A 27798-nucleotide genomic window follows, 5' to 3' on the forward strand; every position below is an offset into this window, starting at 1 on the left:
TATATATATATATATATATATATATATACAGTGATGCTTCTGGCAGTAATTTTAAAAAGTTAGTATGTAACTGACATCTCGATTTACGACAGACCATTTTATCGTTATTTATTATGTCATTGTCATTCCAAATAAATTGTTGAAAATTATTTCGCGTGTATCTTGAAATCATTATTTGAAGCCATGTGAATATTTCCGTATACTCTGAAACGTCACCTTACTCCTTTGTGCTTTAGCAATTAATTAATAAAACATGAAATAATAAGAGTAATCTTTTAAGGACCAAAACACATCCAAACAGTTATAGCATTAAAGTTTTCAGATGTTTGACCTACATTTACAAAACTATGTGGAAAGATTTTTTTCATTAACATTTTACGTACCAGGTTTTAGGGAACTTCAGGTGGGAAACATGCTTGGAGAGATTTCCTTTATTGGGGAGTCAAAAATGTATTTAAAACCAAAATGTTGAAATATAAAAATGTTTCAGTCCAAAGCTGTACCAATTGTGTAGCTGTACCAGTTGAACTATCCCAATAAATAACTATGTAGATATTTTCAGGAGACAAAAGATGTCTGATATATGAGATTTGTGATTAATGGTAAAATAGAGAATCTATGTACATACATAGAAAAAATTAATCGAAAACTGTAATCGAAAGATTTTTGGTCTTATAATTGTCAAACTTGTCCAAAGTCTTGATGTCCATAAGTGCAGTTAGCGCCACAACCAAGGCGAGTCCCAGAATTGAAGTTATAAACAGACCGGACCATATAGGCACCGTCATAAATGGAACGCAATCGTAAGCGTCACCAAATTTTCCATTTTTGGAGTTGACTTGAACTTGAAGGTCATAAATACGTAGCTCAATATCCGCAGTAGCATTGGAAAATATAGATTGACCATTACAATGGTATGAAAATCCCGACGGTGCCATAATGTCCTCCTCGGTAGACAATATTTCATTTATCTTTGTGTTCGAATGGGTTATTCGAACAGATGGTAAATACCAGTAACCACGGGACCAGGAAAAGTTAAATCGCAATGACACTTTTTCTCCTTCTCCAAGAGGAATGTTTACGTTTAGCCTTGTATCTACGTTAATCATATCTTTCGCAATGTTGCCAAGATATATTCTGGTTCTATTAATAGTCAACATCAGTGGTTTGGACGAGTAAAGCAAGGCGTATAACTTGGTTTGTTGGTTTTGCCCTCTATAAATAACAGCTTCCTGAACTATAGAGCCGTTATTTAGTTTATCCAAAGCGAAGTCGTTGGAAAGGTCCCTCTTTCGTCTACTATAACTGATATCTATCACAGCTATAAAGTTGATGGTATTATTTACGCCAAAGAGATGGTTCTGGATTTTCGAAATATCAATGCCGTTACATTCTTTTGACACTTTTAGTTCTAAAAATGTTACATTTAGTTCCGGTTAGTCTGAGTAAACACATTTGACTTACCAATAGCTTTGGAGGTGGCAATATTCCCATTCGGATTGTAAGCAGAGTGATAACCCTTCAATAATTGTTTTATATTCGTAGGTATATTATTTCTATGACTTTGCAAATGAACCTTAAATGTGAATAATTTCGGGTTATCTAATTTATGAACCAAATTTTCTAAATCTTCATCGTCAAACGGCAACAGCGGTGATATATGTAACTTTTTATTACTCCAAAACAACAACGCCGCATTTATTGCGTATATATAAATACAAATCACCAAAAATACACTTTTAAATAACATATTTTTTGAAATATATAGATGAAGATATTTTCTTCAATTATATTATAACGCCCCATAAAGCACAAGCGCTGTTCTGTCGATCAATATTTCCTTCCCGCCTGAATTTTAAAACTGACAGAAGTTTGGGCTAGGTGATGGACGTCGGTGAAATTTTAGAGAACGAAAGGAGGCATATGACACCTATCAAAGCATGACATTGTTGCATATTTAGTTGACTTTGAAATTTCGTTTGCAAAACTGACGAAATTGTGACGAAATGTGAAAAAAAATGACTGTCTTTTTTCTTTTTTTATTTTATTTGCTTTCGATATTACGATTTTTAATAACGAAAGCGGCAGAAGCGCCTTCCTAAAGGTATTTCAATGTTTTAAAGTATGAACGCCGCCGCGTGATAATACGCAGCAGTTACGCACGGTATAGCCACGCATAAATTAAATTTGGCACGCGTTCCATATGAACGTCCCTTTTGGCGCGCATGTTGATGGAACTCACAGCAGTCGGGAATAATCGATACCCGCCTTAAGCACGGCTATAATTAGACGACTATAAATTCGACCTTAAGAGAGACTGCAGCCAAAAGCTAGACATTTGACTATATAATGATCTAATATATATATATATATATATATATATATATATATATATATATATATATATATATATATATATTTTTTTTTTTTTTCACGTATTGATTCACGGATGGAAAAATGTGATGACACTATATTCCGGGATATCATCCGTTCGCTTGAACTCCGACTGGAATCCCGCAGACGTTTCGCCAAAATCTCACTTGGCATCTTCAACGTTCGCTCCGTGGATTCCAGTCGGAGTTCAACAAGCGAACGGATGATATCCCGGAATATAGTGTCATCACATTTTTCCATCCGCGAGTCATATATATATATATATATATATATATATATATATATATATATATATATATATATATATATATATATATATATATATATATATGCGCATGCGTAGCGAAATACCCTTAACATTTTTTCCATGGTGGGTCTCTGTATATTTAGCTTAGATTATTTTTACCATTTATTTCGGAAAATATTCACCCTACATCACTTACTTTGGAGAGATAGAACTAAGGGCACTGTACCAAAAAAAAAGTATTTCTGTTGGCTTTAAAATAGTATTCACTCTAACTACTGCAACATAAAATTAAATTTTTGCAGAAGCCGAGGTTTAAAAACCAAGATGGCAATTAAGCCGCCGTCATTCAGACTGGAAACTAGTATTTTTACATTACATTATTACACTTGCACTGAAGTTACTCTGCACAGATGCGTTTTTGTGTGTGCGCATTTGTCAGACAATTTTTTTATTTCATATCAGTAATACCATATACATCCCAGTTTTGAATTAGGTACATTCTGTATAACTTGATATATTTTGGAAATGTTGTATAAGATATTAAATCATAAAACTTAGAAATAAAACAAATAAACCAAAGAGCGCGCTGCTGTCTCTTAAAGTCTACGAAAATCGTAGGCAGTTAAAATAATGAGATTAAAATTAGGTACTTCCGTCCACTGATATTCATACCAAAAACTTTCACATTCTCAGAATATTTTTCGGATTTTGTTTTTTTCATTAACGAGTTTCGTATTTCGAACCACAAACCGCAATACAAACAGCTCGATTGTTATTTGAGTTTAAAGCCTTGATTAAATAATAACCGACATCGCCGCGATAAGGTAACAACACAATAAATAAAGTGGGGCGTCTTAAATCGAAAATAACACTCACACGCCTGCTTATTTGTATCAACTACTGTAACCCAGTAATAATTGATTTTCACTACGCCTTTGGCGTTTTCCTTTTCGAAAAGCCACAGAATAAGCAAAATGTCAATATCAGCTGATCAGAAACGAGCGTTGGACGCGCAAGCAGTGAATAATTTTCGTGAATATTTGCAAATTCCTTCCGTTCATCCTGATGTTAATTACGGTAAGTTTGATTCTAATTGTAGTTATATGTGATTCGTCGCTTAAGTGTAGCAATGTTTGATCATATCTATAATTTTTTCCATTTGAAAATGAGAATTTTTGGTATCTAGTCACCTATTATTGGCAATGCTTGGCTTGGGTTTTTAGGCGTGGATTTTCCAAAATTCAGTAGTGCTGCTCTTAGGCACGGATGCGTTTTTGCATATTTTATTTTTTTCAAACGTACATTAATTAAAGCAAAGCCAATTTTCATGGAAAAGGTGAGAAATTCATAACTAAAATCAATCAATCGCGACCTCGCCATGGTCAGCCGAATTGACTTTTACGACTCGCTTTTCGATTATTGAATAAAAAAACGAGGACAACTTACTTGGAAATTTTATACAGCTGTTTAAAAATATTTAGATAAGTGGGTAATCTAAATTCGTCACAAAATTGTGCACTATTTAAATTTAAAAAATTCGTACCTATTTTTTATTTTATTTTATTATAAAACAGTTATTTGTGCTAACTTAAAGCTATAAACTTTACTAATATAGATGATCAGCATATTTAGCAATTTTTGATTTTGTGTGATTGCAATTTTATACGTATCCATTTGAGTGTAGGTAGGTATCATTGGTGCAAAATTCTATTTTCGTTTTTAACAAATTTAGCATTGGACGCAATATATATAGTAAAATTCTTCAGTTTTAGTTTGGGTTAGTTTAGAGAATATTCAAAACCTCAAATTTGAAAAAAGCAGTTAAAGGGTATAGGATGTTGGCGTATTACAGAAGCGAATAAAAGTCTAAAAGTTTATTTTAAATATGTGTCTGTATGTATGTGTTAACTAACTGGATGGTACCTAATAAAAATAAAATATCGGCCGAAAGTGCAATACACAATATATTTTTTCTACAATCCAAAGGATAATATCAAAAATTATCAAGACAAAGAAATAGTATTTACGGAAGCAGGTAAAGGTTTGAAACGTTTACCAAAAATATTTGGTCAAGGCATTCCCGGGACTCCATTGGAATTCATAATTATCATCTGGAGTGTGTGAGAAACTAACATGATATCATAGTTAACATGGCAAATTTCAACAAAATCCCCAAAATATTTTTTGACGTCCATGTCCCTGGAATTACGATTTAGGTAACACCGTGAATAATAATGTATACAAATATTTGTCAAACCTGTACTTATGGAGTTGGAATCAAGACCATAAAAAATCGGATTGTTTCATCATTTTTGTTGATTTTTTTGTTCTTGAGTTAAACTTTTGTTAGTAGCGTATATACATAAATACAAAGATATTAGAAGTTATTCAAATAAAAAAAAAAAAGAAAAATGCAATGAAATATTAACAATGTCAATAGAGCACACTATATTAAAAAAAACAAAATAGTGTTACTATAATCCAGCTATAAGGTGCTTCCAAAAATTTATGGAAACAGAACAACCATTTTTCAAACGGCTATTGATCAGTCGATTATGCTGTAATTGTAAATTGTAGTTCGGTCTTAACATATCTTAGTTTGGGCCAGTATCTCTGGTTAAGTTTCTCAAATTTTTTTGCAACATACATCAAGGCATTAAATATGTATATAAAACGTTAAAAGAACATTACTTCCAAATTAGCAAGCAGAGGTATACATGAAACAGTCAAATACTTAAAAAAAATTATTCAAATACTTCATTTTTGTAGAATGAATACTTCATTGGCTCTGAGACAATTACCCCAACAGAACATCACTTACAGTCTTGCGTGCAAGGTATTACAAAACTCTTTACTTAGCTGCTAAATAACATACTTATAGAGAAGTAGTTTTTTGAAAATATCAACTTGAGAAGTGCAACAACAGCCTTTTCTTGTTCAAAATTGTTATGATGGAACCTTTTATTAAAATTGCGCAGCAAAAAATACAACAGCTTAATTTTGTTACTGTCCTCTATTACACTGTAGACGGCGTAAGAGTTCATTTCTTCAATCTAGACAACTCACCAATGGTATGTTGCTCAAAATGCTCCAACTGTATCATCCGCAAATAGCGAAATATAATAATCGTGAATATTGTTTCACTATTATTATATTTTATTTATTATGTTATATTTATCGTTAACAAATTTATAAATAAAATGGGACCGATCAGGCAACCCTGTGGAACAGCAGATGAAATGGGTAATGGTCTAGAAATATGGTTCCAGCTATCTCCCCTTACGAGACCTTTTTGTTCCCGTTGAGTTTTCAGCAATATTGGGCAGAACATGAGCATACCAATTTGAGCCAAGATAATAATTTGAGTATATGACTAACCTTTGACTTTTATATGATTATCCCATAATAAGAATTACTCGTTAATATTAAATTGCGTTCTAGTTAGGAGTCGGGAGAAAAATACGAACAATAAAGGTAAACAGAGGCAGGACAACAGGAAACACATAGATTTAAATGTTCATGGGATTTTTAGTATCATTTTTCTTGGGGCTTCTCCAAGAGAAGAGTAAAATTGCGTAGTTTAGAGGTTTATTGCATTTTTTGGGACTCCACCTTACAATCAACTTTGACTCACCAAAATGTAAAATGCAACATTTGAGCTATAAATTGTTTACTGTTGCAGCGTTTGAATGCATATTAATTTACATATTTCGTTTAATCGGCGGCATTTATGTATTGATTTTTTTTACAGATGGCTGTGTTAAATTTTTGCGATCACAGGCACAAAGCTTGGATTTACCCGTCAAAATTATTACCCTTGTTACCGGCAAGCCTATAGTCATACTAACATGGATTGGTAAAGAACCTCACATTCCAAGCATTTTGCTGAATAGCCACATGGATGTAGTGCCAGTTTTTGAGGTAAATAGAATAACAATTTTTTTGCTCAATAAAGGAGTCACATATTCAATCCATAATTGACAGTTTCTGGAATTTTACGTTGCTTTTAAATTTGTTCATGACTTCTGCTAAATAAAGTTTTTCTATTTCTAATTAGAATAAATAGTTGATTAGTAGTAATAATAAAAAAGCAAAGTCTCAAGCCAATAATACAGTGCAGCGGTATACATTAAGTTGCAGTTTCATACAGTTAACTTAGTACTTCTTAAAATGTTAGGACAAGTGGAAATACAAGCCGTTTAGTGCAGATATAGACGATGAAGGGAACATCTATGCTCGTGGCACTCAGGACATGAAGTCTGTGGGAATACAGTATTTGGAGGCCATCAGACGATTAAAATTGGAAGGAGTACAATTAAAGAGGACCGTGCATGTGTCATTTGTGCCAGGTTTGAATAGAAATAAATTTTTTTGCTGTAAAATACTTTTGTAATTTTTTTTTTTATTTAACTTCAACGTTAATTTTTGCTTGCAAATGTAGTTTTTGTATTTTTATTTGGCTTATTAAATGTATTCTATATACTTTTTTTTGATATTGAGTTTATCAATTAAAATTAATTAATTAAAAATTAAAAAAAGTTTTGGTTAGTTTTTTTTATATTTTTTATATGAAATAAACGTACTCAGTTGAAGCAGGTTTAAAATTTCGGAAGAAATATATTTTGCCAACATTTTTAGATGAGGAAATTGGTGGTGTAGATGGAATGAAAAAGTTTGTGCATACTGAAGAATTTACAGCATTAAATGTTGGGTTTGCTTTAGATGAAGGAATGGCCAGTGAAAACGACGATTTTGTATTATTCTATGGAGAGAGGAGTATTTGGCGTATGGAAAAGTAGAGTTTGCCTAATTAGAGTACTGCTACAATTTTTTTGTTTTCCAGATATCCATATTCATTGCCCTGGTACCCCTGGACACGGATCTTTATTGTTGAATGGTACAGCTGGTGAAAAAGTCTCTTATATTCTAAATAAATTTTTTGAATTTAGAAAACAGGAAAGGCAAAAGCTAGAGGATAATAAAGAATTGACTCTTGGTGATGTAACAACAATAAATTTAACGAAGTTAGAAGTGAGTGTATTATAATAAGTAGGCTCTATTTTTAGAGTAGATTTGGAGCCAACACTTGAGTGACATTGTTGAGGGCTAGTGTTGATCCCAAATTAGAAACTCAAGACTGTGGTGTTTTCCAGAATTGTTTAAGATGCATTTCAGGGTGGTGTTCAACCCAATGTAGTGCCTCCAGAATTAACTGTGGTCATCGATTGTCGCATACCAGTAACCGTTGATCATAAAAAGTGGGAACAAACTATTAAAGGCTGGTGTAGAGAAGCCGGGCCTGACGTATTTATTGAATACAGTCAAAAAGGAACACCAGTACCAGCAACCAAGTTGGACAATTCTAATCCATTTTGGATTGCTTTTAAACAAACGACTGATGCTCTGTAAGTTTCTGTGCATCTCTATTTATCGCATTATGTTTTACCAATTTGAAGTTGCTTGAAATCACAAACTAACATGCCCGTGTCCTGTTACTCATGTTGTAAAGTTACTCTGTAATTTTGCAGTAAAATTGCACTTGTGGTGCTTAGAAAACGCGCTTTTTCACGTTTGTTACATTGAATATCCTTTTGTAAGATTGCTGTGTATCAATTAAGTAATTGAGGCTTCCTTCAGTATAATTCGGTATTCATTTGGAAATTTGGTTATGCTTTATAAAAAACTGTTGCTGTTACTAATAGGTGCTTGAAAATGTTTTAGTTTTCAATGTGTGCGTGAAGTTTCTGTGATTTAAAACACATACCTTAAATATTTGGGACATGGATATTTTTCAATATTTATACACAGAAATTTGAAGTGAACTTGGTAATGGGGGCTAGGGAGTGAGTGCATGTTAATTTGCACTGGATTTTTACATTGTGAATGATTACTGTATGCTTTCATAACCTTTTTCCTTAATGTAAGTTCAAAATTTTTGTGACTATAAAAAGCTTTTCTTTACCTTTAACTATCATTATTGCATGGTCACGTTTAAAAAACAATGGCATATTATAACTTTTTTTTTATTTTCCAAATTGGCTGTATTATAAAACTCGGGTAATAATCAAAAGGTAACCAAAATAATGATTATATTTTACCATTTTACATTTTTCTTTTATTTGATATTTTTCTATTATCTGTTCCTTTTTTTTTCTATGTTTTAATAGGTATTAAATATTTTGTGCGCTCTGAGGAAATCTGTTTGCTGCGGATCTAAAATGGGAGCTGAAACTTTTTTTTTACTCCCTACCCAAGGCGACAGTTTGAAACGCCAACTAAAATGTCCAGTAAATTCTAGAGTTTCCATTAAATTAGTTACTTGTCAGTTTGTCAGTTTTAACGGTTCTGCATGTGTTCTGCATTTATCACGTCAAGCAATATATGTGTGTCGTATTTTTTTTCGTAACAGGTGTAGAAAAAGTATAGTATGCAAAACTTCCTCAGGCAGTCGTTAATAAAACTTATTGAATCATATATTATTGTATCTAATAAGTACTACTACTAAAGTAGTATCTCGAACCACCTTTTAACTGAATTAATTCATTTAGCTAGTTAGAAAACACACAGACCCAAAAAGTTGGTGTTCAAAAACACAAGATATGATTAACAGTATTCGGAAATTGTAAAATAAAATAAATTATTAGTGCATCTGTGCAAATACTAAATCTCAGAAGCAAATATGTTTTTATTTAATTTTTCAACTAATCTATTGAATGGCGTTTTTAAAGTCAATCATAAAAATTATACTTTGAATATCGATCAACTCGGTCAATGTATTAAAATTATTTATTTCTTGAACTCAAAGAGAAACTTACGAGCAAACATATAAGCGCAATAATATATTAATGTAACACTCGATTGCAAATTGTAATTTTAGTTTTTGCCAATATGTACCGTTTTTTATATTTTTTTCTGTAAAGGTGCAAATTGTAGATTTTGCTACTACTGCTTTTATGCATTAATGCATAAAGTTTTTCCGAAAAATTATGTGTCTGTCGATGAAACAGCATTTTTTTCCATTTGGTACTAGTTATAACAACCATGTGGAAGGTACATGATCCAACCGGTTTTTATTTTAGTGGCCTTAAAATAAAACCTCAGATTTTCCCGGGCGGCACTGACAGTCGTTTTGTGCGGGGTGTTGGTCTGCCGGCGATTGGATTTTCGCCAATAAATAACACAGCCATACTATTGCACGATCATGATGAGTATTTGAACAAAACAACGTTCCTGAAGGGTATTGATATATACTGCAAAATTATAGAAGCCCTGGCGAACATTGAGCACAGGACAGGGTAACTGACGGTAACATCGTCTCAACCATATAACTAGCGAAATTTACATAATATATATTTTTTAACTTGTTAACCAAGAAGCTTATCACCTGTTAAGTAATATATTATCCTAAAAAGTAATGATGTTTGATGTGTGCATCTCCTTAAGGTAAGTTCTAATTAACATTTTGTTTTTCTTTTAAATCATTTTAGCAGCCTTAAGATAAGAAGTATAATTTGTCCGGGTGGAACTGATGTTCGGTATGTGAGGGATGTTGGCATACCTGCTTTAGGATTCTCACCTATAAACAAAACAAAAATTTTGTTGCACACTCATGATGAACATCTGAATCGGGATGTATTCCTCAGAGGAGTTAAAATTTACGGTAAAATAATAATGGCTCTGGCAAATGTACAATGAACTTTGATTAACTTGTTTCTTGAACTAAATAACGAAATAAATTCTCTTAGATATGTTTCTTGATATAACCACCATAAAATAAACTGAAATCCGAGTCCATTCGTTTGCTATGTTTCGCATTCTCTCATTTGGCTAATCAAATTGTTATTCACTTGATACTCAATTAACTCCAAATGGCTTGGAAAACAGTAAAATGCCAGTAGTATAGCTATATAGTGTAGCTACACATCAACATTGACGATAGTGAGCAACAACATAAGTCCCAATTTTCTGTTTTTTAATAAAACTACAAGAATGTACCGAAATATTTAAGGTTTGTCGGTTGTTCAATTACTTATTATGCAAAATCAAAATGATATATCAAGGTCAGAAAACTTTTTTATCTGCTGGAAAATTTATTTAACTGGAGTTTTGCCCGTTTCTTACTCTTACCATATGCTATGGAAGTAATAACATTTAAACAAATGGATCAGTTAAAAAAAAAATTATTTAACCATTTGTTAGACTTTCTAGGGGACATGAATTATTATTGCGGTGAAATGCAACGTGTGGTCTAAGTCAGTTCATCATTTTTCAGAGATAATTTTGCAATGCTTTAATTTACTTATAAAAAACTGACTTACTCCTCCTTGCTTTTCACCTGGTGATATATATTTGAAAGACGAATTTCTAACTTATAGTTGAAGTTATTGAAGTATTTCCATAACCTGTTAAAACACATTAGAGCACTCGCGCCAATGGTCCTTCCAGATATGCACTTTATGCGCTTTAAAAAATTTATTTTAAAAGAAATGATAGCTTCACATATTAAGCCAGGAGCCTAGGGTTTTTCCAGCGAAACATTTTAATTTAAAATAAGTGACTGCGACACCGTAATTCAACGAATTCATAAAGGCAGTACTTTTTTTTTTGTTTCAATGCAAATGTAAAATCTAAAATTGATTTTGCCTAAATTAAAATTTAAATTTTGGTCGTTTCCTTTCAATTGAAGCTTTTAAAACTTTGTACTGTACATGGTGGCTATACTGAAGTCGAGGCTATTGCCTACCATATTATTTAAGCTACGAAGTCGACACGCGACCTTCAATTGTTTTTCTGTTACAACAACTTCAATTAGGGGAAAAACTACACAACTCCACTAATTTAGCTTCTTCGTATTTTCAATACTAAATAAGTTAGCAATAGTGCAGGCTCGAGTTTTTTCACCCTGTATATAATTTTTAATTTATTTTACCTAGGTAAGTATTATTTATCCCCAAGTACTCCAAAATACTTGAAATTCCGGTAATAAACTTTTGAAATACCTATACTGTTTTTCTTTTTTGTTTGAAACCCTTGCAGTTAAATTTTTTTTCATGCTTCGAAAAAAGGTTTAAACTCATAAATTTTGCAAAATATCTATATTCGGTTCAATGGAACCGCACAACGAAACGATTGTCAATAATAGTTGATCTGCAAGACCGCCATATTTAAAAGGCCATTACACCATTTCCCGGTAGTGAACGGGCATCCAGCTTGTCCTTTTGCATGTTCGACAGCGCAAGGCGTTTGTTATGGTGTTCGGAAATGTATATTAAAAGATTTGTTAAATTGCGACGAATAATTTGGTGCTAATATGTTTGCAAATAAACCCTTTGCCTTTTTAAAAAATGAGGTTAAATAAAACATCGGGCCGCGTGGCCATGTGGCTACGTCTTCGATATTGTCTGTCGTTTGCTTTGGAATTTTTATCGACCAATCAGAAATGCGCGGGAAGCACTCGTGATCATGGCTGACGAATAAGCGGACTGGGATTTGAATTCCCTCTTCGTCCTTCCTCATCAACTACAATTTTTGTATACATTCGTTGGGTGTGCAGTGCTGTCAGTGGTAAAAATCTATTTATGTCCAATTTTGCTTAGAATACAATTGGACAACACAAAACAACTTTCCAAAAAAATTCCGTAAGTATTAGTTAATATTTTGGTAAGTTCTCGAACCGGCGTTCTGTTAAAAAATGCCACCAAACCCGGTAAAAACAGGATTTTATTGTATTTGGGTTTATAATGGACCCGTCAACGTACGATCCCGCTCTTTTGTGCAAGCGCATGTTTTCTTTGACTCTTCATCGATTTCTAATTTTTTATATGTTTTATTACAAATATCCACATATTGTGTGGTTATTTTGTTTTTTAAAGTATTTGACGCTATGTTCCATGTATAACTGTTTACTGCGACTTCGTTTGTTGTCGTTTGCTGAGTTTCGTTATTTACGTCGGCGTAATTATCATCTGTGCTTAGTAAATTAAATTGAGAAAACTAATTTCATATCAAAATTTGAACATAATTTTATTTATAACCACGTTGGGCGGGAAGCCTAGTCGTATTCAAGGTCATTTCGAAATTAGTTTTCATGTGAAACCAAGAAAAACGTACGGTGCTCTCGCCGCTCCCGCCATTTATCGAGAGCGATTATGCAGTTTGTTTACCTTTTAAATTCCGATCAATTCTGTTGATATTGTTTTTGTAGAAAACATGCATTTTTTTATGGGGCAACAAAAAAACTGAATTTGTTTCATTATTGGCGTTCGCTTGGACTGCTCTATGAGCTTTTCATGCATAGTCACGCTTCATTCTCTCATCCTTTCGGTTGCCATGTTTTAGTCCCTTCTCAAGTTTTGTCCGCCATCTGTCGGTGTAGGTACAGTTCCACCAAAAGAAAATTCGCGCCGTAACATTTTACCCAGGCTACGTGCAATCGGAAGTGATATTATGGCGAACGTAAAATATTTCGAGTTTGTTGATTGAAACCTGAAATATCTGATTAAAACTGGGACGTTTTTAATATATGTTTTACTTAACTATAATCAAGTGTGCTTGATTTCAAATTCACCTTGATTGAGATGTTAAATTAGTGATTGATTTTTTCTGTATCTTTATTGTGAACCACTAAATTTAATTTCGAAGTTGTCATATCCACCTGTAACCTTATAACCACTTGGCAATGTAGTTTTAAGTTTTGCAAGTCTCGTTCCTGAATTAATATGAAGTGGAACATTGTTTGTTTCCTGTGTGATGATTTTTATTATATGAAAGGCTACAAAAACAATGTTTGACCGGACGATCGTTCTAGTTCCGAAGTACATTATCTTTTCATCCTATTATTGTACCTATTTATTTTGTGACAACTAAGGTTGCAAACGCAGCACACGGAGACGGAACCTCAGATTTCCTTGTGTTCGTTTTGTATAACGTCGATCAAAACAAAAATTATGACTGATTAGGCACATGGCGCTTAATGTTGCCTTTGTTAGCCTGGTTTCTGGTACATATGGAAATATTTTTCGATTAAGGGATGAACTTTACACAGGATTTAAAGGTTACCTAATCATATTGATTATTATATATTTTATATAATTTTTTTATTTTAAATACCTAAATTGTGAATTTTCATTGAACTCTTTTGTTGTTACAGTTTAAGATTACACATCCGAAATATGCCGATGTCTATTTTCGTGATTATGCTGCTCTTTATGGAGCACCTTTTTTGCAAATTGTTATTTTCGTTATTAGGGTGAAAATGTATGGAGGTCCGTTTATTAGGGGATGACCCTTAAGACAATAGTTTGGATTTACTTTTAAAATATTATATTGTTCGGCATACATATTTATATTTTCGTGGACAAGTTATTTTTTTTATTTTAAATAGAATATATTATGGAGCTTTTGAATTCGTCGGAACTTATTAGACATATTTCATATATAATACCCTATTCGTAAGTCTATCTGCGTCGGTTTGCTCCCCCATATCTTAATATAATGAAGGTTCCTGATAATTCTCAGATTTTTATCTTCCATTCCCCCCGTGTGTCTCAAAACCTCCATCCCCTTTTGATGCTTATTTTGTCGAAAGTTTTTTGATAGTTGATAAAACAAGCGAAAATATCACAGTTCGTATCCCTGCAACATCGAAATAATAGCGCATCCCTTGTGCCCACACCCTTCATAAATCCAGACTGGGTGTTTCCTCGCATATTCTATACATTCTCCGATGGATGTTTTAACACCTTTAGCATGTGATTCATAAGACTGATAGTTTGATAGTCACCACATGTTTTAGCTTACTGTTTCTTTGATAGTACTATAAATTCTGAGATGGGCCATTCTTTTGGGATGTTCCCAGTGTTGTAGATGTTATTGAATATACGGAATTTAACGGGTTTGTCATCAAGAAGTTTAAAGAATTCTGAATGCATTTCATCTGGCCCTTTTCCTTCTTTTAATAATAATGGCGGCTCTAATTTCATCTGCCATGATAGTAGTTCCAAATTCCGAATTTATAGGGGGTGGGTGCCTCTTTCATCAGAAAATGATTGTTGTATGTCTGTTATGTCTTCTCTACTTAATATGAGTGTTCCTTCATCATTTAGAAGCTACAGTTTTCTTATTGAACCATCCTGTAACTGCGCTCATTCGCTTATGCATATTGAACTCGTATCTGTTTTGCAAAACTTGTATGTCGCGACAATTCTCATCCAATTCTTTTTGTTTGGCAACTCGAATTTATCTCTGTATTTCTCTCTGAATGTTTTTGTATATAGTGAGATTGTTCTTCCGCTTTCGTCTTTCTTCCATGAGTGTCAAATTATACCGGTTATAGGTAATTTGTACGTATAAAGTATTCATTTTTTATGAACGGGGATCAACTTTTAAAAATGAGATGGAGCTGTCAATATTTTATTAATATTAAATATGTAAATATTTCAAATTATTACATTATTTTAAAAAATATGCTCTTGTATGTAGTTTTAGAATTATAGTGAGTGGAATTTCTCATCAAGGAATCCAATATGAGTACCCTGAAGGCAAGAGATTACTACTCCTCAGGCACACCTTATTCGGGGTGTTTTTACAAATTTTCAATTAATTTGTAATACAATTTTTACCATCTACTTATTTTACCAAAATTATCACGTTGCTAAACATCACAATGTTTATTTTATATATAAATATGTATTTTTTATTATATTTATGTATATATTTTTTATACAAGATTATTTTTTTGGTGGATTCAGTTTCTCACTGTCCATGGAAAACTGAGCAACCTGTATAGATGCAATAAGGTATATAATATATAAGTTCCTTTATAAACAAAAATGTATGTAACTTATTAAACCTTTTTTCTTCCTAGTTAAAAAAGTTGAGGGATGGTTAATGTTCGTATTTTTGCCAGAGTCTATAATTTGGTGGTACTATTTATTGGATAAACAAAACGTTTTTAATTTTCTCAGGGTTGCATGTTAATAATGTCGGCTGCAATGGACATGTTCTTGAGCGCAACGGATTCTCTGCCTTTCCCAGACGTGTTGGACATTGATATCAAATCTGAAATCGATACACTCGTGGGAGGACCTAGCGATTTCTCAGGTTTCAACTTCAATGATCTACAGCCTCTCGAATTTGAAGATGTTCATGAAATAAAATGGTTTAACTCTAACTCGAACCACTCGAATCTGGATTTTAGTGGAGAGGACGGTCCTACCATGGTCAATCCCAACGCCGTAATGCCTATTATGTCTTTGGCGCAAAGCATAAGGTCACCATCTCCGTCATTAAAAGAGAGCCACTTGACTTTCTCGCCTGCTGCCATTAAAATAACCTCCATGAAAGCTGAAGCTTCATCAGTCAAAAAAGACCTTTTGAACCGATTAGAAGGGGTCGAAGACAAGAAACCCATAATCAAGACAATCACTAAAGTAACCCCCATTCTAGCTAAGCAACCTATTAAAACGATTACAACAAAAACTTCGACCCCCACATTGGTATTTAGAAATGCAGTGAGGCAAGTCACCACACCGATCTTGGCGCAGGTTAGCAACGTAGGTACTTTGAGAACCGTTGCCCCAACTGCCAATAAGAAATCCATAATCGCCAACTCTAATATTATATTTGACGACGAAGAACGAGCCTATCCAAAACCGGCCTACAGCTACAGGTGAGTAATGTAAAAAAAAAATTAATTAAATAATGTTGCGACAAAGTTTTAAAATTAATTTTGTTCAGGCAGCAAGTTCACTACAATGCATACATATATTGATGTGCCTTTAACAGAATACAAGGGAGAAGTCATTGTCATTGGGAAATTGATAAAAAGTATATCTTTACTTTTACTCACATTGTAAAGATATGTTCCCCAAACTTCATGGTTAATTAAAGTTATATGGTGAAAAATTTTGTAAATAATTATCAAAATTAAAAATATCAAATTTTTAATAGGGCACATATTTTGTAATGGCAATAGAATATATTTTGAGCGATTTTGTACTTAGAAACAAAAACAATTATAATGTAATAAATTGAAAAAATATTAATGGAAAACTAAAAAAAAAAATAGTTCTATTACAGATTTTTGTTATTGTAGTGGAAAAGAAAAAGTTGGTACCTTGTAGTAGTAGGCAACGCTGCTATGTTACAATACAATTTTGAAAATGTCATCATATATGGATTTAGTTTTGAAATAGTATTTAGATAAATATTTATAAAGTTAAATATAAAGCTAACGAAGAATCACGCTTTTATTGCAGTTGCTTGATAGCTATGGCTTTGAAAAATAGTAGAACTGGCAGTTTACCTGTATCGGAAATTTATAATTTCATGTGCAAACATTTCCCATACTTTAAAACCGCACCCAACGGCTGGAAAAACTCCGTGAGGCATAATTTATCTCTAAATAAATGCTTCGAGAAAATTGAAAAGCCAGCATTAAATGGAGCGCAACGTAAGGGTTGTTTATGGGCTATGAACCCTGCAAAGATTAGCAAAATGGATGAAGAAGTTCAGAAATGGTCGCGAAAAGATCCAAATGCCATTAGAAAAGCCATGATTAATCCTCGTAAGTTTTTTTCCGTTTTACATTATTTAATTTACCACCCAAGATGTTTTGCCAGCTTTAATTTTGGTCAATTGTATTAATAAGTTTGTTACAATTATTTTTTAGATAATTTAGAGGCACTGGAAAGAGGGGAACTGAAGTTCTCATGTTCATATGATGAAAGCGAACATTTTGGCGACTCATGTGGCAGTGCCGAAAGTGAGGAGGGATCAGATTCTGAACAAGAAGTTGAACAAGAGATTGATGTAATGAATACAACAGAATATCAGTACATCCAAGTTGGGGAAGAAGAAATAGAGGATGTTGAGGTATGATACATAGTAGCTAGCTAGAGTATGTTTTCTTTTATATATTGAGAACATTGATGAACGAAAAGCAATTTCTAACTAAAATCGAGTATAGCAGAAAAGATCTGTGAGAAATTTAATGTTTTGTGATTATTCTACCATTAAAAGCAAACCGCAATTTCTTTTCAGATTACAGAAGCAACCATTTACGAGGGAGATATTGAAGATGACAAAGAGCTGCTGAGAGTAGAAATGGCCCTGGCGCAGAAGGAACTGTTAGCATATGAAAGGACAATAAATAACAAAAGGAGAAGGACATACATTATTCAGCAACACTAACGTCCTAATGTAGCTAATTCTAAAATGGCAAACACGTGATAGCGTGGTGTTAGTAGTGATAACGCGCTGTTAGTAACAACGTGCGGCTCTAAAAGTTGTGCTAAGCTCGTAAAAGCCGCGAATCCATCATTAGAAAATGAAAAGCTGTGTAAGATTGGTGATACATTTGTACATAGTGTGTAAATTTGATTCCTGTAATGTCGTTTAGGATTAATATGTTTATGTTCATTAGGTTTTACTACTAAGACTGCCAGTTTCGGATAATTTGGTTTGTTAGTTTGGGCCGTGAGAGCGGAAATAGAATATTGTTAGATATTTATTTGATCTGTTATTTTACAGACTCCCTGATAGATATTATTTTTGAAGTTCCCTACTTATTCTACTGAGTGTTGTGTTCTTCTCTGATAGATTCAAATCGTGAGTACTTTTGCTTGAAAATTGCGCTATCTTTTAGTACACTTCAGTTAGAAAATAAATGTCACAAAGGCGAAAAAAAATATTTTCTATTGTTCCTCAATTTCAAGACTTGGGACCCAGAACAGAAAACTATCAAACTAACCAAAACTAACCAATTTTTGCTCTGCTTATTCTTTTTTAAAATTCAACTACATTCCAGTATTTATAATAATTCTGCGTTACGTAATAATTTATTGTTTTAATTTTTGACAAGATGGAGAAGTGCAATGGATCATAAAATTTATTCAAATACATAAAAATAATTGTATTGAGGTTTAACTTTATGTAATTGAAGGGTGTAAGTAAATATAAGTCTGAAATTTGGCTCAAATTAATTATTTTAGTTATTTTCAGTGCTTTTGGCTTTTTGATTAAACCACGAAACCAAGATGTATAATCACTCACAGTTTATTTGCTATGTCAATCTTTACATCTCATTTTTCTAATGGCAATCGCTCTTGCGGCCTAAACCTGAAAAAAGGCGAGTTTTGTGCTGAGTGACCGCAAACAGTATTTGAATGTTAATGGGCGTAGGGCAATTTAGTTCTGTCTTGACTAAAGTCTAAAATTATTATTTTTAGCCTGTAGTCGAGGGCGAGGTCATGTATTCTTTTCTACTTGTCAAATGTGGTGCCTTTTTCTCGAATCTGAACAAATTTTCATTGTTTCCTCCGGGACCAGAATACCGATCGCTTTTTTTTGGTGTACATACGCGCTTAAAGTGTGATTACATTAAAATGGTTGCTAGAACTTTTTCAGTGCTGTTGTGTTACTTGTGTAGCAGCTCCAAAACTTTCCAACCAATAAAATAAAAAGCAAAAGGTCGACTGATTGTTATAATGTTTTTTCAGTGAATTACCAAGTCGTTTTAATCCCATTATTATAAAATGGTGTCAGTTTGTGTCCGTGAAAGCCGCTTCTATGATGAGCCCCAAATAAGCAAGGTTAGCGTAGTATTGCAAATTGTATTGGTTTTATTCCTCTACAAAAGAATACTGACCTATTAGTTAACGGCCTAGTACAATTTGAAATCGGCTTTGCAAGGTGTCCACGAAAATATGAGCAACGTTTGGCATTTTCATAAATTTAATTATGGAGATAATATGGGTAGCTAACAAAGTCAACTGGTCTTTATTTAATGAATATTATATAATCAGATTTTTTTATTTTCCACCCTCAGGTTATTTTAAAGGTTTGAAAAAATATTTTGGCTAGGTTGAACCTGGCTGTGATATTTTTTATGATAGAGATTGTTTCGAATGAGAAACTTGTTTGGATTGATTAAAAAAAAACAATGCCGGTAAAAATGTAGTAGTTTATAATAATTTATTGTTTACTGCACCTCGACATTTTAATTAAGCCTTTATAAAGTGGGTGTTAAAAATATAGGTAACGTTTTATACTTTTTTGCACTTTCGCAAACTAAAATTGCTAAATACATTTTTATTATTTTAATCAAGTTAAATTTGAATTTATAAAAAAAAGGTTTTCAATCCATTTCTCCATAACGAGGGCTGAAAAAAAAATTAGGAACTAGCGATGGTATGTTTTGCATTCTCCTTTTAAGAGTTTTTTCAGAATCTCTTGGAAGGCAAAACCAAATAATTTATTTAAAACTGTTTGGCTATGAATGAACTTTAGAAACCTTAGAAATTTCCAATTGAAGGCCTTTTGCATTTTGTCCGCCCTTTTATCGTCCTAACAAGATGATTTCGTAATTTATTTATTTAATATTTCTCAGTTTCTAGCCGACTATTTGGAGCACATTGTATTTATGGCCGCAGCTGATGCAGGATTAGGAGCATATTCTGTATCAGCTGCGACGAAATCTATCGAAGACACCACATAGTGTTTGTAACAATCTAGTGAACCTTTTTTTTTCACTTTTCTTTTATTTTTTACTGTGTAAATGTAAGGTCCATGTACAAATTGTTAGTTTTTAAGATGATTATACTTAATAAATGCAATTTGTGATTTTTTTTATCGGCATTATTTTTATTTCAGTGGCCTCGAGTGCTTTCAGTTCTTGTGCGAATTGTGACTTCTGAAAGTCATATGATACATTTGTTACAAGTATACATGCTTTTGCACATAAATCAAGGTAATAAAAAGAAAATTTATTTTTCGCATTATAAATGTCGGCTTCCTTATGTTCACTCTCCCGAGTTTCGTTTTGGGTATTATGGGAAAGTTTTTTTTTGTCTCTTATTACTTATTGCAATTCTTGCAATTTTGTCATTGGCCACGTTTTAGACGCATGGAAATCGACTTTTGCATCCCTTTAGTAATCAATTATGTGATTTGATTATTTATTACTATTTACAAAACTCCTGCATTCCTCCTGCGTCGATCGTTGTTCGAGTGGAACTTGCTGACGTTTCGCGAACATGAAATAATTCAAAATTGATTGCTCATGGAATGTGATGTGAGACTCGGCATCATAATATATATCTGGGGTAGAAACGTTTAGTTTTTGTAATATCGTTTTCAGTTTAAACAAAAAAAAAGAACATTTAAAACAGTTAAAAAAAAGTGAAACATAGCCTTTTAGCATTGAACGACAACCAAAAAAGTTTAATAATAATTAATTTTCATCTTTTTGTGTCCCCCACTGTAGAAAAAGGTTAGTTTTAGTGAGAACATATCAACCGGCGCCGAAATAATGATGAATACAGAAAACACTTTCAAAGTATATTACAAATATATTGTAACGTTTTTGAACCGGCAAAAATTGTTCGGGTTCATCAAACGCGATTGGGAAATTAAACCAGTCATTTTGTATAAAACTTAAAATTTATTTCGTTCGAAAATAACAGTCACTTCACTACTAATTAAGTTGTATAACGTCTTTATTTATATAGGTCAACTAATTTTTTTTCGCGTTCGAACTTCCTGTTTCGACTGACTTACAGCCAGCGTGGCACTGCGCATTTATAGAACGCACCTGGTTCCTGCCTAGGGCAAAGGTGAAACATTCGAGACAGCAGCTTCCCGAAAGCGAGAGCTTGATCTCCCTGTATCACATGCGTTCGCCTCCGGGGTTGGGGGAAGCTTTTGCCTGGGCCGGGCTCAGCCCATTAGACTCCCTCGCCACAACATAGTCTCCAGAATTTAGAAAATTCCAAAATGTCATTTTAATTTGCATATTTAGTAGGTAGATGACGTTAACATTCCATAACTCGAATCAATAATTGAGAAATAATCGAAAATATACTAATAGAGCTAATATTAGTCATAGTCATATATAATATCTTGTTTGTTGTCGTTTTACTTTAGAATATGCTGCTACAACAACACAATTTTTTATAAAACGTTTAAATAATGGAAAAGTTATATTTTCACCTTTATCGTCCGAAATATCGCTGTGCAATGCGTGTAAAACACATAGATTCGAACTTAAAATGGTCCGGGAACGGACCGACAAAAAATGTATCGAGTATCTAACATTTTCGCACACGTTGTCCCGCCACTGTTTTGACGAATGTTTGCAATAAATTATTATAAACTGCCCGAAGTATTAAATTAATTAAAGTAGTCATTAACTTTTAAGTCAGGAGAAATTTATTTGTTGTTGGAAATTATTAAATTTTGTTTACGAAATCTGCCTAAGGCCTAAATGTAGACGATTCACGAACGAAAAGTGTTAACAATTATTGATACGACAAACCATTATTCGCAATTCGACAATAATTCGCGCACTTCCTCTCTTGTTGCGGAATACCGAAAAAAAATGTGACACAACGAAATTAAAAAAGGAAGCACTTTATTATTAAAACCACCTAATTTCATTTCAAAATAAATAAAAAATAAAACTTATTTCGAGTTTAGCAGTATTTGTCGGAGACAAAGAAGTTAGATAAAGTATGAACAATCCTAAAAAAATTGAATTTTACTATCGATAATTGAGCACTAACATTACATTTTAAAGGCAATTTAAATTACTGGAGTTTTAGTGATTAAAAAAAAAAGAAAAAATGAGAAATAAAAGTTAGGGAAAGTAACAATCTAAATTCTAAATGTTTAAAATTGCAAAAATAAAATAATTGCCCCCCCCCTCCAAATAATTAAACATTTTACAACACTTTACTTAAATAGTAATTATTTGGCGGATTGAACATATTTTTTTCGAACATAAACTTTACTCCAAGCGCGATTATACCTAATCTTATCTAAATAAGATTAAACACACATTTTTAGATTACGAAGTTCAATGGTTAGCAATTATTGCAGACAATAGGTCTGATTATTAAAGCCAATCACATACGTAACGTTTTACAATTAAGTATATAGTGTCTTATTGCGGTCTAAATACGTTCTATACAGGGTGAACAAATTACGATACACTTTTAAGACGTTTTTTTCGAGCTATCAGGTAGTCTGGAGTGTGCTCAAAATGGTAAAAAAATATATTTCTCGAAATAAACCTGAGCCATTTGTTTATTACTTTGAATGGCATTTAAAATACTGCGCGAAAACGCCAGTGAAAGCCTATTAACCAACATTTTTGATTTAGAAAGTGCACAAAGGAATATCTGTTTTTTTTTTAGTTTTCACAATGCTTTGTGCGAAATAGTAACAATTAGCAGACATTCTAAAACAAAATCCTTATCTATCAAAAAATTCTGTAAATAAAGCACAATGTAGATAATAATAATAAATAGCCTTTATTAAAGTAGAACAAAAAGAATATACTACAATAGAGTGGAACAGGTGGCGAGGTCTAGCAGCGCTACAACACGTAACCACCTATACAATGTAGTAATAAGATTGAGAATTAACAAGAAAAAAAAACTAATAAATATAAATAAGTCCACCAAGATTCACAATTGAATTGATAATTTTAAACAAATCAAAGGGGGATAAAAAAAGAAAGAGAAAAAATAGACACTGGAAAAAAGCAAGTGCAATATTCAAAAACGACTAAAAGGAAAATAATAAGCAAAAAAAGAACAAATATAAAAAAAATTAAGCGGTTCAGCCTCTCCTTAATCTCACAAGCTCTTTTAATTTCTTTTTAAATGTAGAAGTGGATGAACAAGTAATAATATCCAGTGGAAGTGAATTGTAAGTTTTAATATGTGAAAGAGCTCTGAAACGCAGCCGTATTATGCTTGGGAACATAGAACAAGTTACGGTGACGAGTCGTCCTATTATGTATATCATTACCCCCTGATCAGCCTATCATAGAGATACCTAGCAATTTTATACACTAAAGTAGGCATATGCACAAAATACCTTTTAGACAGATTTAACCACTGAGAATTCTTGAGTGGCGGCGTTATATGATCGAATTTACGCAAACCATAGCTGTATCTCAATTACAATTTTTGTAAGCTGTATTGGTCTTTCCGTCTTGAAGCCGGCCAGTATACAACGTCCGCATATCCCAATAGAGAGAGTATAAGAGTAGTAGATAAGTAGTCTTTATACATGTAAAGTACTTTCAGTTTCCCGTAGGACTTCTGCAGTAGATAAGATAAGTGAGAAGTAAAAAGCAGCTTACTACCAAGAAAACAATATATCTATTAAAGTTTGGGATGTAGTAGTTATACGAATGGGCTATGTTACTAATTGATAAAGGTTGTATTTGTCCAAAAAACGGCTAAGACATTTATAACTATTACTAGCCGTATTAATAAAATCAACATTAAAGTCTGCTCCAAAACATAAACAATCAAACTGCGGCATCAAAACAGTCAGAGTATCCTAAATATCATCCAAGCAGGCAACCAAATTAGCGCTTGGGGGGCGATAGAGAGTTGCCCAAACAAAGACTTCTGCCGTTCACCTTATCACCAAACCAAAGCTGCTAAAATTCGCTATTACTCTGCTGTGCAGGTATTATTCTGAACGTGAATAGATCCCTAACATAAAATGCAATAACCCCTTCCCTGTTATCACGGTCTTTTCTATGTAGACGGTAGTCAGAAATAGCCACACTGCAATCAGTAGTATTTGTATTTAGCCACGTCTCAGATAGCCCCAGCACATCAATTTGTTCATCTATTAAAAAATCCTTAAATGCCACAAAGTCCGAACACAACGAGCGAATATTAAGATGAGAGAAGCTGAACAGCCTAAACTGATTCTGCACTTTCTACAACAGAAAAAAAGAAACTAACAAAATATAAACTAAATCGCCAAGCCATAACTCCGTTTTTTTACAAGAATAAAAAGGGGAATTGGTATTATTAATAGAGAATAACAGGGAAAATGACATTGAGGATTATTAAAATCATCACTATGAGTTGCAGGAGAAAAGAAGCAAAAAAAAAAACGTGGAATAGTTATTACAATACGTCATAACATAAATTTTATAATTTCAACAAGGAGAAAAAAAGATTGCAATCCTCTGCTATAAGTAAGCAGGTACATCCTATACATGAATTTTCATCGGAACGAAACTAATGACTAATTTCTCTACATTTAAATATGTGTCGTAGAGAAATAAAAAATAAAGTTGCTATAATAAAAAAAGAAGCAAAAAAATTAATATGCGACTCCACACAAAAAGCGTTAAATAACTTAAATGTTCAAAATTCGGGAGAGCGTTTTTAAAAACAGTTATTTATACAGAAAGCAAAAGAAAGTTTTATTAGGACTAGTCGATACAAAGGCTGGAATAATTAAGAGCAATATGACAATCCAATAAATAGGGCGTTCGATGCGGTGTCAGCGAGGCTTATCTTCGCATAGCATTGGGCTTCGTCTGCACGTTGGGGCATATAACTCCTCCCTCCTTAACTTAAAACGTTCCGTTATTTTCGAAAAAGCTTCAAATATTTCTTCTTGACAGGTTCTTCAATTCTCGTACCTTTTCCAAGAAGAGCTTGTTAATGATGAGAACTAAAATTAGATCCATGATGATTCCAAAAACAATAACAAATATTTGGAATGTATATTTTTCTTCTTTCACTGGTGAGTTTTTTCTTTACAAAAGTAGATTTCTTCGATGACGGGACATGTTTCTGCGGTGAATTGTCTCTTGTGCCATATAATGGTATTGGGGTATAAAAATTGATTGATTTTGGATTATTGGGAAAATATGATAAAAGGAAAATATTTCGGATCTTAAAATTGGTACATGGACTGCAAAGATCACTTTCGAGTCAACAAAATTTACCTGAGTTCCCAAAATTTGATAAGAAGATAAAATACTTTTAAATTGTGGAATTTGATTTTCTTTATGAATTGATGCTAGATATTTAAGCATTTTATTGAACTCCGAAATCGGTAAAATACTATTATGAAGCGCATTGACATTTGCAAATATAATAGCGTTTTCTAGGTTACCTAGAAACATTATAATATTTTGCCAATCTAAGTTTAATTGCGTAATGATCCCGTGAAAACTAAGATAGTCTTGTAAACGAATTTATCGTCATTAATACTGCATTTTGGAATGATTTTAAACCAGTTTTAAACCAATTTCCGTCGTCAGCGTCGAGGGTGGAGGTGTGGATGTAAATTTTCAAGATTTTCCACCTTAATTTGTATTAAATATTCAGTTCTTAAAAATAAATTTTCGGCAAGTCCATAATAAGAAATATTATTAGTTATATTTTTAACATTAAACTTATCTTTAATTATTTTGAATGCCTTCTCTATGCTTTCTACGTGATTAATTATTTGACTTAAATCTACAAAATGGATAAATGTGTGTTTGTTATAAATTAACTTTGCGTTACCTATCTGGATAAGAAGTATATGATTTACTAGTTTGGTAACTTGTACGTCTGTCTTTACTATTCGTTCGGTTACAACTGCTACGAGTAGAAGAGTCAACATTTTGATCTTCATTGGTTTCCTGAAAGAATAGATTTTTATTAGCCTTTGGCCTCTTTGCACTACTTTTATGATAGCTTATCTTTGGTGTCATTAATTTATTTTCCGTTTGGTTTATTAACGGTGCCTTTTTAAATTTAGGAAGTTCTTTGTTTCTAAATTTTGTTTTAATGAAAGCATATTTTTGTTCACTAAAATCTGGTGGTTCTTCACGATTTTCGTTTCTCTTTGAAATAATGCCTTCTTTCGTTTTTTCATTTAATTCCTTTATTTGTTCGTACAATTTACTTGAGTTTTTTTTATGCGATTGAACATAAAAAGAAATAATAGCGTTATCATTTAGATCAAATGGGTTTTGAGGATTTAAATGACCTATAACTTCGTTCGCGTCTCCTAAGTTGTTAAATATCGAGTCAGTTTCAATAGCGTTCATATCTATTCCCGCTGCTTGGTTGTTTTTACCTTTTTTGTTTTTAATTTCGTACTCATACTCCTCAAGTTTAAGTCTCCATTTAGCAAGTCACGAATTTGGTTCTTTTAATGACAGGGGTTTATGATCCGTATAAATATGGTCTATAATATTTACAGCTCCAAACAATTGAAGAGGTGCTTTTCAATTGTCGAGTTCAGCGTTCTTAATGCGTAGCATATTCGTTGTCCGTCTTGGGATAAAATTCCTGAGATGGCATATTTTGATGCGTCGGTTGTTAATTCAAACTTCTTTGTAAAGTCCGGATAAGATAATAGTGGCTGCGAAGTAAGCACATTTTTGCACGTGTTAAAATAATCAATGAATTCTTTTGTGTTCGACTTTGCTTTCAGTTACTGGTAATTTCTTTAAAGATGTTTCATGGGGATTTACAGTTAGAGTAAAGTTTGCGTCTGATTGTTTTTTATATTTGAATGGAATTTCGTTGTTAAATCCTATTAACTTTTTGTTTATTAAATGGATGTTCAGATTCATATTAATTAAATCAGTTAAGCCTATTACTTCGTCAAAAAGTCATGAAAATCAAATAATATAAACTCTATTGCTACTACTGTACTTAGAAAATCCGTTCCGACTGCGCCACGTAACTGTTCAAAATTCGAGAGAGCGTTTTTAAAAACATTTATTTACACAGAAATCAAAATAAAGTTTTATTCGGACTAGTCGATACAAAGGCTGGAATAATTAAGAGTCATTTTACAATGTGACAATCGAATAACTAGGGCTTTCGATGCGGTGTCAGCGAGGCGTTATCTTCGCTTAGCTTTGGGCTTCGTTTGCACGTTGGGGTATATAACTAATATGAACATTTTACAGGGCCATCACATCGACATACTCACGAGTATGACTCACAAATCATTTTTTAGAATTTATGTATGTTTTGTTACCTGTAGCTGCCAAAAAATAAATTTTTTCTACTCCCGTCGTTAAAATATCTAATTACCTACCGATCTAGCGTGCGGGAAGCGTCACTTTACCGCGCCAGTTTTATTTCCCACGGATCCGAGCCACTTCGGACATTTCCGAGATTTTACCGCACGGATTTGGGAGCAATTGGATGTTTTCGGAGATATCTCCCACGCTTTGAATTTGACGTTTGCCAATTCTGACAGCCATGTCAGTGAATATATTCGTGTTGTTTGGCCAAAATGTACCCAAAAACTAACGGTCGTAGACAAAGTATAGTATGCAACACGTTCGGTAAACTTTTTAAGTCAATCCTCGCTCCGCTCGT

General features: G+C 32.9%; 3 protein-coding genes across 6 annotated transcripts; 2 read left to right on the forward strand and 1 right to left on the reverse strand.

Moving 5' to 3' along the window:
• Nucleotides 1-16: 16 nt before the first annotated feature.
• On the reverse strand, nucleotides 17-1857 carry LOC132703344 (uncharacterized). Its single transcript, XM_060672530.1, has 2 exons — nucleotides 1465-1857; nucleotides 17-1411 (listed from the first exon to the last, which is right to left on the reverse strand). The coding sequence occupies exons 1-2, from the start codon at nucleotides 1748-1750 to the stop codon at nucleotides 639-641; spliced, it is 1059 nt and encodes a 352-aa protein (XP_060528513.1). The 5' UTR covers nucleotides 1751-1857; the 3' UTR covers nucleotides 17-638.
• A 1479-nt stretch (nucleotides 1858-3336) lies between these two features.
• Nucleotides 3337-11615, forward strand: LOC132704200 (aminoacylase-1). Of its 2 annotated transcripts, none has more exons than XM_060674087.1 (7): nucleotides 3337-3718; nucleotides 6393-6562; nucleotides 6819-6990; nucleotides 7280-7426; nucleotides 7485-7672; nucleotides 7817-8046; nucleotides 10129-11615. In XM_060674087.1, exons 1-7 carry the CDS (start codon nucleotides 3616-3618, stop codon nucleotides 10334-10336), a joined length of 1218 nt encoding a protein of 405 aa, XP_060530070.1. In that variant the 5' UTR covers nucleotides 3337-3615; the 3' UTR covers nucleotides 10337-11615. The 2 variants fall into 2 exon arrangements, with proteins under 2 accessions (XP_060530070.1, XP_060530068.1); XM_060674085.1 differs by lacking the exon at nucleotides 10129-11615 and adding an exon at nucleotides 9721-10070 and having other exon boundaries at nucleotides 3352-3718.
• A 135-nt stretch (nucleotides 11616-11750) lies between these two features.
• LOC132704199 (uncharacterized) lies at nucleotides 11751-20269 on the forward strand. 3 transcript variants are annotated; one of them, XM_060674083.1, is made up of 5 exons: nucleotides 11751-12279; nucleotides 15607-16310; nucleotides 16900-17207; nucleotides 17313-17515; nucleotides 17684-20269. In XM_060674083.1, the coding sequence occupies exons 2-5, from the start codon at nucleotides 15613-15615 to the stop codon at nucleotides 17831-17833; spliced, it is 1359 nt and encodes a 452-aa protein (XP_060530066.1). In that variant the 5' UTR covers nucleotides 11751-12279; nucleotides 15607-15612; the 3' UTR covers nucleotides 17834-20269. The 3 variants fall into 3 exon arrangements, with proteins under 3 accessions (XP_060530066.1, XP_060530065.1, XP_060530067.1); XM_060674082.1 differs by lacking the exon at nucleotides 11751-12279 and adding an exon at nucleotides 12350-13694; XM_060674084.1 differs by lacking the exon at nucleotides 11751-12279 and adding an exon at nucleotides 13755-15438.
• The last annotated feature ends 7529 nt before the right edge of the window (nucleotides 20270-27798 follow it).

This window comes from Cylas formicarius, unplaced genomic scaffold (genome assembly GCF_029955315.1).
Source record: "Cylas formicarius isolate icCylForm1 unplaced genomic scaffold, icCylForm1.1 PGA_scaffold_6__28_contigs__length_40554024, whole genome shotgun sequence".
In the NCBI taxonomy this organism is placed as follows: Eukaryota; Metazoa; Arthropoda; class Insecta; order Coleoptera; family Brentidae; genus Cylas; species Cylas formicarius.